This window comes from Caloenas nicobarica, chromosome 16, assembly GCF_036013445.1.
Source record: "Caloenas nicobarica isolate bCalNic1 chromosome 16, bCalNic1.hap1, whole genome shotgun sequence".
Taxonomy (NCBI): Eukaryota; Metazoa; Chordata; class Aves; order Columbiformes; family Columbidae; genus Caloenas; species Caloenas nicobarica.
Genome location: NC_088260.1, coordinates 7,108,765 through 7,121,022, shown reverse-complemented (window position 1 = coordinate 7,121,022; position 12,258 = coordinate 7,108,765). Strand labels below are relative to the sequence as shown.

The 12,258-nt window shown below is 47.4% G+C and overlaps 1 protein-coding gene across 3 annotated transcripts in view; it reads left to right on the top strand.

Moving 5' to 3' along the window:
- The window catches only part of TTC28 (tetratricopeptide repeat domain 28), a 102,994-nt gene that overhangs the window by 49,403 nt on the left and 41,333 nt on the right, over window positions 1-12,258 (top strand). For all 3 annotated transcript variants that reach the window (XM_065646026.1, XM_065646024.1, XM_065646025.1), the window contains 3 exons: window positions 4,668-4,815; window positions 6,955-7,227; window positions 8,965-9,095. In XM_065646026.1, the coding sequence (XP_065502098.1) occupies window positions 4,668-4,815; window positions 6,955-7,227; window positions 8,965-9,095 (552 nt within the window). The remainder of the gene's footprint in view (window positions 1-4,667; window positions 4,816-6,954; window positions 7,228-8,964; window positions 9,096-12,258) is intronic.

Below are 12,258 nucleotides of genomic sequence, written 5' to 3'. Positions count from 1 at the left end.
AGAATTGTAGAGAGAGACAGTGCCTGGTTGGGCACTCTGCTGCAGCCCAGCCATCGGCCACCTCCGTAAAACTGGAGTGTCCTGCTAGGAACATCTGCCGATTTCTCCTGTTCATACAATTTTTCTAAAACTAAGGGCAAAAAGGCAAGTCTGAAAAAAACCAAGGTGGGGCGGGGGGACCACAATCTGAACGAGATGGGAAGGCCTGTTAGTTTTTGGGACGGGTCCTGTGCAATGTGAGCCCACATCGCTGGCATTCTGTACTTGGACTTGCTGTATGAGCAGCCTCTGTTACAGGGAAGATTTTCTGCATGGCTTTGAAGTCTCAAGTGCCAAATACATTTTGCAAGTCAGTTAATTAGAAAACCAACTTATTTTTGCTTCCAGAATATCGACAGTGCTTTCAATGGTAGTAGGGCTAAAAAGCACTAATTCTTCCCTGTCCTCCTTCCCTGGCCATCTGCACTTGGCTGCATGGGATCTGTAAACTGGCTGAAGGGAGGCTGGTTGTCCAGTGGACTGAAAAGTGACTGGATGAGACTGCAGTGTGGTCCGGTTTCCCAGGACTAGAGGTCCATAGGTGTGTGGGATTACTCACTAACAACCTCTCGCATTTAATATCAGTGACTTGATAAGATTAGCTGTGTGGTAGAGTTGCCTTTTAGCAGCACCTGTGCAGCAGCGGTTCAGCACCCATACAACAGCAGTGCAGAACCTGCACAGAACCCACGCAGCAGCGGTGCAGAACCCACGCAGCAGCAGTGCAGAACCTGCACAGAACCCACGCAGCAGCAGTGCAGAACCTGCACAGAACTCACGCAGCAGCGATGCAGAACCTGCACAGAACCCATGCAGCAGCGGTGCAGAACCTGCACAGAACCCATGCAGCAGCAGTGCAGAACCTATGCAGCACGGGGCTGGCTCTGGCCGCGGGTGCTGTGACCCCCGGGCACGCTGGGGTCCCCGGGAGAGGGAGCAGCAGAGCACACGCTCGGTCACACCAGCACAGGAGAGAACAGGGAGGTGAATCTAGTGCCAAATTTCAGCTGAGAGTGAGGCTTTCTATGTGCACAGTGCCTTGCTCCTGGGAAGTATGATGCAGAGATTTAAATAATGAAGATTATTCCAGCTCTTTGTATTACACCGAGTATGCAAAGAGCCACAGGTTAGAAAGCGCCTGCTGTTTGTTTGTCCTGTCGTTCTCTTGTTGCTTTAATCTTCTTAAAAGCAATCAATATTTTTTTCTCACCTGGGATCACCGGAAACTTAATGGAACTTTTACTGTAGAGTGAGTACTCTTCTGTCTTCACATAGTATGATTAAAAATGTAAAGTTCGCTGAAGCGTGGGAAGACTGAGTCTGTGTTGGGACTGGAAAGCTGCTCCTTGTCTCATTTCTTCAGCTGCAGCTGCTGGCTCTCTGCCTTTCCTTTTCCTCTCCTCTTCCAAAGGGCGACTCTCACCATTTCCTCTTTGCAGATTTTTTTCCCCTTGATACGGAGTCTTCCTTCCAATGCAAAACTAGCTTGTGCATGCCTCTTGGGGAGGAAATAGGTGATGTAAATGCTTTTTGTTTATTTTGTTAAAGGTCTCTGGGGAACACAATATGTGTAGAGCGTTCTGTATATGCTGGAAACTGGAGGAGAAAGGAAGGAAGGGGTTTTTGCAGGAGGGAAGTTTGCCAAAATCTTCCTTTCAGTTACAATTAATAAGTTTTTCATTTGGGCTCTGAATGCTCTGTTTGTATTCAAATTAAGTGGTTTGTTGGGGGGGGACTTCCAGGAATAGATGTGGGGAGATGATAAAAGCGCTTTCCAGAAAGGACGCTGGAAACACACGGTGCCGAACTGGATCCTGTTTGTGGGTCTCATCCCGTCTTGTTCCTTCTGTCCCCTGGAGCCCATAGCGTGTCCTCACTGTGCAGAGCTCAGGGCACGAGGACTCGGTTTCCTCAGCGTTCAAGATGTGCTCAGTGCCCCACAAAAGCGACAGTGTCGGATGGGAAGGTGGGAGAAACCAGTGTCCCCAGTGCAGCCGCTGGTGCATCCCCGCTAGGCAGTGAGGGTGGTGGAGTTCAGGGCCAGCGATGGCGAGCAGGACAGGCCTGTCGCTGAGTTCAGGATGGCGATGGCGAGCAGGACAGGCCTGTCACTGAGTTCAGGGCCAGCGATGGCGAGCAGGACAGGCCTGTCACTGAGTTCAGGGCCAGCGATGGCGAGCAGGACAGGCCTGTCACTGAGTTCAGGATGGCGATGGCGAGCAGGACAGGCCTGTCACTGAGTTCAGGATGGCGATGGCGAGCAGGACAGGCCTGTCGCTGAGTTCAGGGCGGCGATGGTGAGCAGGACAGGCCTGTCGCTGAGTTCAGGATGGCGATGGCGAGCAGGACAGGCCTGTCGCTGAGTTCAGGATGGCGATGGTGAGCAGGACAGGCCTGTCCCTGCAGAACGCTCCGAGGCCATGGCCAGGCTTCCCCTCCTTTTCTGATGTTGCAGCTCTGGGGCGGTTTCTCCTGCTGGGAACTGATGTTCACTTAGATTTCTGTAGGAAAGCTGTAAGTAGTGCAGAGGCTTGACCTGTGTTTTATTTAGCTTGCTTTTTCTCCATTTCTCTTCATGTGAAACATGAAAGCCAGGTGTTACCATATCTGTATGTTCCTTCCTGGCCTCTGCAGCCTTAGTGTGCAGGATGGGAGTGAGAGAGGACTGCACTGTGCGTGGTCCCTTCTCAGCCCTGGGAGCAGAAGCCGCAGCATTCCCATTTTCTGTAGGCTGGGGATGCTTGTCTGCATTGCTTGTAGCATCCTCTCCCTCCTGCCTTTTCCCTGAAACCCTGCGTACGAGTGAATTTGGGGTTTCTGGGCTGGGCTGCCTGTGTGCGGTGGTGAGGAAGCTGCGTGTTCCTGACGTGCCGACTGTCCTGGCAGCCCGCATTCTGCGAGGGGCCGTGGCAGGTCCCACCGCCCGGGAAGGCTGAGATGCTGGAGACGCTGACATAGCGTCAGGTCCTGTGCCAGCTGCTGCGTTCTTGCCCTCGTCCTCAATAACTGCTTTGGGCAGGGACGCTGCTCCTGGACCAGCCTTGGTGGCTGGAAAGGTCCCTGTGAGAGACACGCTGCGTCAAACCGCCTCTGTCACCCGGTGGTAAAGAAAGTAATTAAATGATAATTCTGGGAAAAAAAGGACTTAAAAGTGTGCACCTTGATTTATGTGACAGCTCGGTCACTGCTGGGAGGGATCGCGCTTGATGGCTGCTGCACATTGTTAGTGCTTTGTATTTTCTTTGATTTAAAGCTTCATGCTAGTAATCTAATTAACATTGAATTGGGTTTCCAGTACAGTAGCTTGTTTGGTTCAATAAGAACACATTTATACTAAAGGTTAATGAAAAGAATTTTGCTTTCATTGATTTCTTTAAAAGTGGTTCCACAATCAAGGCTTACTAATGGAAAAGAGATTAAATATTCATGTCTATAAATTTCTCATGTCATTTCTGATTTTCCTTAATCTCTGCCTCCCTGGATTGGATTCCAAAAGTGTCTGAAAGCTCTAAGGAAATACCAGTTTGGATATTAATTGGAGATTTACCCTGTTTATGTAAAAACACTTCCATAGATGTATACCTATTGTATCTTGAGCGCAAGTTTCCATTACAGATGGAGAGAAATAGTGATGAGGTCTTATCCATGAAAGCAATACTAGAAGCCAGTCTCAAGGAGCTGTATTATGCTCTTAAAGAACTTGTAAAGAAATGCAAATAAGGTTATATCTTCTGTTCTGGCAGTGTCATTGGTGCTATTGAAATAGCTTTGAACCAGAAGTGCAGCAAAGTTCGCATCAGAAAGGTATTAGTTGGGCATGAAGATAAATCCTGAATCATGAGCATCAAAGGTGCTTGAAGATTCAAGACCTTTTTATAATATAGTGTCCAGACATATGTGCTACAAACATACTGAGTACTTTGAGTAAGTACTGCGTTGAGGTTTCCCTGCTCTTGTAAACATGTTCAATATTATGAGTGTCTCGTGTCAATCCAAGTAGTGCATATATATATACATGTATATATATGTGTGTTTTATATGTGTGTGTTTTATAAATGTGTATGTATACATCCAACAAGTGGCACAGTGCTGGGCAGTGTCTACATTGGGGAATGCGATTTCGGTTTCTGTCTGGATCTTTGCACCGTGTTTCATTGCAACTTGAACATTCAGTACACTTGGGTTTCTACTAGTATTAGACATTTAAATTGTGCTCTTTGGCAAAGAACTGATGAGAAAGGAAGCAAGTTATTTTTGTGCTGTGTGAGTCAAACAGAAATGGAGGTCTCGGGAATGAACATTTGGTTACAAGTAGATAGAATAAGTGATAAGAGATTGGCCAAGTTCAAGGGGAAAACTTTGCCTTAATAATAGTTACCGTCTCTGGTCTCCAGAACAGTTTGGAGGCCTTGAAAAGGTTGAGAAAGTCTTCACACTGAGGGGTGAGTGGCATTGGCAGTCACAAACCAGACTGCAGTGGTGGATTTTTCTGATGGAGACAGCATGACCAAAGAAGCCAGAATGTGATCACGTAGCCCAGCATCCACCAGCACAAGGTGCCAGGCAGGTTTGTTATTTGTGACTTCTGCCAATGAAGTAATGGTCATTTCTTCCCCTTGATTTTTCAGGCATACTTCCGACAGGGTGTGGCCCTGCAGTACCTGGGACGTCATGCAGATGCACTGGCAGCGTTTGCGTCAGGACTGGCTCAAGATCCCAAGAGTCTTCAGCTTTTGGTTGGCATGGTCGAGGCCGCCATGAAGTCTCCCATGCGAGGTAAGCACCAGGAGGTTGCTCAGGGGTGGATCTGCTGCGGAGGTCCTGGCAGATGGTAGGTTCAGTCCAGGGGTGACTCTGCCAGCATCTGAGGATGAGAGAACCTGGAGGTCCGAAGGGAAGAGATTTCAGGATTTGACTTCTCTGCTGAGTCAGCAGGTGCTGAGGAAGGGAGCCCAAAGTAGGAGGAGGAACACAAAAATATTCTTCTGAGTCAGTGGGACAGCGAGATGTCAGTACCCAGCTTGAGATGAATCAGCCTGGTGTTGTACAGCAGTTCCAGTGAAGTCCCTGCTGGTTTGTCTTTTGTCTGGTCCCGGTGCAGAGAGAGGTGTGGGCTGCTGTGGCCACAGCTTCGTTCTTACCGGGGACAGCTTCCCACAGCACTCTGGTGCTTGGCCATGGGGAGCAGGGACTGTTAAATGCTACAGCCAGTGTTTGCCCAGAAAGCACGTCAGCAGCTTTTGCATGGTACTAATGTCTCTCAAAACACAGTGTTCCACAAGGCAAAAGGCTGCTCTGCTAATTCACTTATGTTCAGGAAGAGTGTTGAAACCGCATGGACCTTGAAGCCATATTAGCTGTACAGTGTTTTGCCTCTCTTTCATAATGTCCCCGTTTCCAGGATTTTCCTCTCCAGAGGAAGGAGGCAGTCTCCTCGTTGCTCTGTTTCTCTTGCAAGCTTTATGTTGCAGTGTCCTAATGGTGTTTCCCGGGAAGGAACATGGCAATTCTCATGTGCAGCAAATGCTGCTGGGGGCCCCAGGGCTTGGGGGCCAAGAAGCACTGAAATGAAAAAATATCCCTGTTGGTGTTTCCTTTTTTAGAGTGTTGGGGTTTTTTTCTGTCCTGTGAAATGAATTCATCTGGAAGTTTCTGTCCTATATAGCAATTACCTTGTGAAGCTAATTCCATTTGGTACCCAGAGGTACTGCGGCTGCTGCTTAGAATGCAGGCGATGTGGTATTTCTCTGTAAGCATCGCGTTGCTTTGTTTCTTCCCTTACCGTTTGCTGTTGTACAAGAGCAGTACTGAACTCCAGGTCTGCCCTTCTCTTAGCATGCCGGTTCTCTCTTTCATGCCGGACTTCAGAGTTACCAGGAGCACTGCCCTTGTGTTTTCCTTTTTTCCCTTTCTCCTTGTCTGTGCCCCTCTGTCTCCCTATGTTTGCCTGGATTATCTGGCTAGGATCGTAACTAAGCTCCTTAAGACAGGAACTGAGTTTGTACCTGCACTTGCAGTGCTAAGCACGATACGTGGTGGCATGCTACAGCAGCTATTTCTGACCTCTTACATCTGCATTTAATCCCAGGATTCAATTTGATGTCGGTAGCTGGCATTGCATTCACAGTATTTGCATATTCAGGGAAGTGTTTAAATCCTTTTTCGTCATTGTTTATACGCTTAGTGATTGTAGAGAGGCAGAAATTATGAAAATGGGGAGTAAGTGGCTTTCTGGGGTTGTTTTTGTGGTAGAGTTGGTTCAGGTGAGAGCATCTAATCAAGAAATGCCACTTGGTCAGCAGGTTCTACAGTCCTGTTATATTGATGTCCGTATTGAAACATGCAGCCAAGGTGTTTTATCATCTGAATGATAGAAGCAATTTGACCAATTATAATAGTCTGGCAGGTCCAGTGCTGTTAATTCTGCAGGGGTACCTTCTGCTGAAGAAGGAGCAGCACCTCTCTTGGTGCACATTGTGTGCTGTGGTGTCTGGACAGGCGCAGATTTTGTGGATGTTCATCTGAAAGTTCGTGCTGAAGGAGCAGAAATGGCAGTGTTCTTGTACGCTGCTGGAGTTTCCTACAAAACTCCGCAGGTGTTTTCTGCATTCCCTCTGCCAGGAGGCCAGTCTGCAGAGCTCACTGTGAGGCTGCTCTGCCCGCTGGTGCTGTCGTCCTGAGTGCTTTCTGCAGGGAAAGCGTGAGCTTGCTCTTTGATCTGTCTTGGTGTACTAGATATTAGATGATGCATTTGAGCTCTGCGTTCCTGTAGTAAATCTCGGTTTGATTTGGGCAGTCTGGCCCTTATCTCACGTGTAGTTTGGTTGCCAAAAATGAAGATGAGTTGTAAAGGTGATTTCTAGGTGCCAATAACTTGGTTTGTTGGGTAACTCTGCCTTTGTGTTTGTATTTCAGAGTCCCTGGAGCCCACCTACCAACAACTGCAGAAGATGAAGCTGGACAAGAGCCCTTTTGTGGTGGTGTCTGTGATTGGGCAGGAGCTTCTGACCGCGGGACACCATGGAGCCTCTGTGGTGGTGCTGGAGGCCGCCTTGAAGATCGGCACTTGCAGCCTGAAGCTGCGGGGATCAGTGTTCTCTGCGCTGAGCAGCGCGTACTGGTCCCTGGGGAACACGGAGAAAAGCACTGGATACATGCAGCAGGACTTGGATGTAGCCAAGACTTTAGGTAAGAGTTCTCCGGTTGTTTGCTTGAGTGCTGGGTTGGTCCAGACGGAACAAATTGATAGTTGTATTGACAGTCAGCATCCCTCTGTAATGCTCAGGTTTCTGTGGGACTTCACAAGCTGCTCAATCAAATCTGCAATTTCTGAAATGTGCAAACTACAGGCTTGTGCAGCCCTTTTACCTCTATGTGTGAGAGGGCAGATGATCAGTGAATGTGCTCTGGCTTTACAGGGTTGTGCTGGTTTGACTGAAAATGAGTTAATTTTCTTCCTGCAGTTAGAAACCTTTCCTTTTCATAGTTAGCATGGTCATTATTTGGACTTAGTTTGAGAACAAGAAGATTACGCCCCTGGACAGAGGTAATGTTTTTAATTGCTCTGGTCTGAGAGCCAAAGACGTTCTGAGTGCTCTGCCCACAGGTGTGAGGCATCGAGGAAGGGGGACAGTGTTGGGGCAGAGCTTGACTGACATCCAGACTGGTCAATAATTCCATCCTATTAGCATCATGCTTCAGATTTAAGGACAGTCGGGATCTTCTGCTCTCTCTTTTGCGTTCTCTTTACTTTCTTCACTCTTTTTATCAGAGCCAGGGGAGTTTTGTTTGGGACATTTAGTTCAGCCTTTTGCTATCCTGCCATTTTGCAGAGGCCTCAGGGCCTTTCTGCCTTTTTCCTTTTTTCTTTCTCTGAGATGCTGTTGGGACCAGGTGCTGTTTCCTGGGGCTGTCTGCTCGGTGTGGGCGGAGTTCGTGAGGAATTGCATTGAGTATCTTTTATTTTTTATTCTCTTTCTATTTTATGTATATATTTAGTAGTAGTATTTTGTTATTTTATTAAACTGTGTTTATCTCAATCCAAGTTTCTCCCTTCCCTTCTGATTCGCTCCCCTATTTGGGGGATAGGTGCAAGCGGCTGCCATGGTTCTATTGCTAGCTCGGGTTAAACCACAACAAGGGTCCTCTAATTTTCTGATGTCGTGTGTATGGGTAATGATCTTACCCCTGTGTAGTCTTGTGCTCAGAACCTTAAATGACTCTTAAATGAAGTAATCTGGTTTTTTTAAGAATTAGATGGAAAAAGGTACTCAGCCTGAGCTTCTGAGGCAGTTGCCAGGGAAGAGACAAATCAGGAGTGAGACAATGGGTGAACAAGGGGATCTAAAAGATAAACAAATTGGAAAATCCCTCTTGTGTATAGTATATCCTGCACAACACTGAGGTTTCAGGGGGAGGAAACAGTGTGTGAGACAGAAAGGCGTAACCTTGCAGAGGTGGAGGAGACAGGGACTGAGGGCTTTAGCTGGGAGAATCCACCGAATGTGGAGGGATTGCTGTCTTGAAGACAACAGTGGATGTGCTTTGTGTCTGAGCTGAGCTGTGCTGTGGAATTGCTTTCTGGAGAAAGCTGGCATCCTCTTTGCTTGGGCCATTGACTGACTTCCATAAACAAATTGCTGATGTCAAGCAAGGAATAAACATGGAAGAATGGGAGATTGCCAAGTGTTAGGCCAAAGAAGAAATTAAAACAATTCTAAAAATAAGATGGATGACTATTGTAGAAGTTTCTGAAGGCCAGCAAAGAGAAGAGTTTTGACTGGGTATTGAACATCAGGATGAGTTCGTTCTGATGCTGGTTCTCACACTGGACCGTCACTTGCACACTATGTTCCAGTCTTTCCACCGGCTGGTTCCAGCGATGCCTGTATTAACTAACCTTTCTTTTGTTTGCGTGTGACCCAGGTGACCAGACGGGAGAATGCCGAGCTCATGGGAATCTGGGCTCCGCATTCTTCTCCAAAGGAAATTACCGGGAGGCCCTTACTAACCACAGACATCAGCTGGTGCTTGCCATGAAACTCAAGGACAGAGAGGTAAGCTTATTAAAGAGACCTGGAGTCAGCACTGCATGGTTTTCTGGAGAGTTGGAAACATGCCAAGAAGCCTTGTCTGTCTGGCCTGTTATTCTGAGAATTTGGAAGCTATGTGATTTCTCCTCCCAGACTTTCACTTGCCTTTTGTTAAAGAAATTGTTTGTACCAGAAGATAGTGTGTGAGTGAGAGTGGCAGGACACTTGATTTGTCCTTTTGCCTTCCCTCCCTCTGGTCTTCATGAGCTCTGAGCAAGTTGTTCTGCCTCCTTTCCCTTTCTCTCCGTTTTGCCCACAGCACATGGGCTCTGGGTCTGAGGGCAGGAGCTGGTGCTGAGCAGGTGTCAATGCACCGTCTCTGCAGCTGAGCCCCGGCTGTCCCGGCTCCTGTGTTCCCTGGGACACAGGTGCTACTGGTCTGAACACGGTTAGGGTGCATCCTGTGTTGTGCGCACTCCAGACAAATGGTGAGCTAGATCCCTGCCCTGAACGTTCACATAAAATACGCTTTGTTTAAAAAGCCATGAAAAGAAAAAGAATCCATGCAAACTTGAAAATATAATGTTGTGTAAAGCGTAGGGGTTGCTTGGGCTGGATGTGATTTGCCTTGACCATTTACCGTCCAGCTCTCGAGGTGCTGTGCTGGGCTCCCTGCCAGGCCAGGGAAGCGTGCTGCATGGGCTGGAGAGTCTGTCCCAGGAGATCTCTACTGAAAGTTCACTGTAAGGACAGAATCATAATTCTAGTGCAAGTCACAGATACAAAAGCTGTTCCTGTCCCCTCTGGTGGATTCCCCTCTCCTGTGAATGAGAGAGCGGGGGGTTGTGGGGCAGGTGGAGGTGTTGTCGAGAGGCAGCGGGGCAGGTGTGAATTCGTGTAAGCGCAGGTGGGTTTGGCCTGGTCTGAAAACTGGGAGAGATCAGTTTGCCACTGTTAAGTCGTTGAAAAGATCCATTGGAATTAGCTAAGTGCTTTACTAAAGTGTTATTTTATAATTTAAATATCGAGTAAGCCTTGGAGAGATGTGTCTTTCAGTAGGTTGTGGAAGCACTGTGACTGGGGGAGGGACCTACTAGATATTTCCATGATTATTTTACCATCTGGAAAACCTCCTGAATCACTCCTGATTTCCTTGTTTCTGTTCATGCAGAACAGAAAAGCTGTTACTTGTTTTTATAGTTTTCTTGATGAGGGGTCCCTGCTCCTGCTAATAGTCTAATCTGCGTAGCTGCTCCTCCTCCGTGGTGTTTCACCAAGCGGCCGTGTCGGGGAGGGGTGAGGGACACGTGGGGACCCCCGCAGCCTGTACTGGCCTGGGGACACGAGCACGGGGGCATTTCACTGACTTCAGATCCCAACGGTCGATCTGGGAGGAATCCAGGGAATGAAGGTTAATCGTGATAGTTCTTAGTGTATGACACATCTGGGCACATAATTAACAGTTATTGACAACAAATGACTACTTGGTTTAGCAAGAAAGCTGAGCTTCTTGGATTTCCTGTAAGATGTAACCGCAGGAAATTAATTTGGCGCTTTCTGATGACATCATCTTGACCACAGAACTTCCTCTGAACAAAAAACTGTTTTTCTTGGCCTGCTTTGCAGACATTTTTATAATGCAAATGTTATAAAGTTGCAGTAGTGCTGATGTGAATTCCACCAGAAGGGAATTTGGTGTGCGGCTGTAATGAGGTAGTTGTTTTACCTCCAACTGCACAAAGGATAGGCTGAGAAGGTAAAAAGTGCTCCTTTGTACGGGATGCTGATGCCCTCGGGGGGAGCGTTGGGTTCTGGGGCTGCTGGGGCTGCTGCCGGATTGCGTTGCCCGTAAACCCAGGAGGGAGTCTCAGAGGGTCTGGCTGTACATTCACATCTGTCCTCCCACGCAGACCTTGAGAAGGGAAACTGGCCGGGGCTCGGTGCCCGTTACAGTTACCGACCATGCGTTTCTGTGGCCGCTGCACCCGGGTGTCTCCACGAGCGTGTGTGAGAATCCTCAGCAGGGTATGCTCAGTAACCAGACCGATGAACTAGATACTACTACTATCTCAAGAATTTTTTTTTTGAAAAAATTGCAAATACAAGGCAGAGTTCGTGTTTGGTGCAGCTTCAGCAGATTTTTTTTTCGGAAAGGGGAGTGATGAAGATGGTGATTAGAACTGGGTAGTTAAGTGGCATGGAATAAAGGTGTTTATTAAGCAGGTTTTCCATGGGTTTTCTGTGTCACCGTGATCTTGCATATCTATGAAATTTCCTGTGCGGTATGGGAAGCATCAGAATGCAGAAATTCCCATTATGAAGACAGTATTATCAAAGCCTACTAGAGTCAAGAAGCCAGTGAGGTGCCACACTTTCTGCTGCAGAGGAGGCATTGCCATGGAGCTGACTGCGACAAGGCCTTTGCTGGCACCAACGGACTGTCACAGTGGAAGGTTGTCAAGGATAACTGGCTGCTGTGCATCTCTGGACGAGGAGCGTTAGTGACATACGATTGCTGTGACAGACACACTCAGTGTCTGGATTCAGTTGGGAATTTGCAGATTCTGCAAATGTCTGAACATACTTTGTGTGCGGCTCAGCCATGGGTGGTTATTTAGGTTTGCAATTCTGATGGGTTTTCCCAGTTCCCTTTAAAGCATGCCCGAGCCAGCAATGAAATGCAGCATAAAGCTCCTACACTTTGTGAACTACAGCTACTTACTGTCAGGCTGTGCAAGTCAAAGATCAAATTTCACTTTCTTATTTCCAGAAGGAGATGCAGAAGGATAGATCATTCCTTTCAACTGAAATCTGTAAATTCTGTAAAGCCAAGGTTTTCTGCCCCTTCCTGAAGGGAAAGGGAAATGCTTTCCAGGTGTCCTTCCTGCCATGCTTTGTCTGTACAAGCCACATCTTCACTAAATAACAAAGCTGTAAGTATTTAGCCTTTTGCCTGAACTCCTTGTGTGCATTATGGTACAGGGCAAAATAATTTTTTTTTCATGTTCCCTACCAGTCATTTTAGAAATATCTTGACTGCTAGTTAGATAATGAAAAAAGCCTGAGAGACAGTCTGAGTTAGAAGTGGCACAGCTGTCCATATGAAGAGGTGGTCTGTCCCTGGGGCTGCAGATTTTTCAGAAAGGAAAAATCTGAAAATCTTATGACCACAGTTCTCTTGTTATGT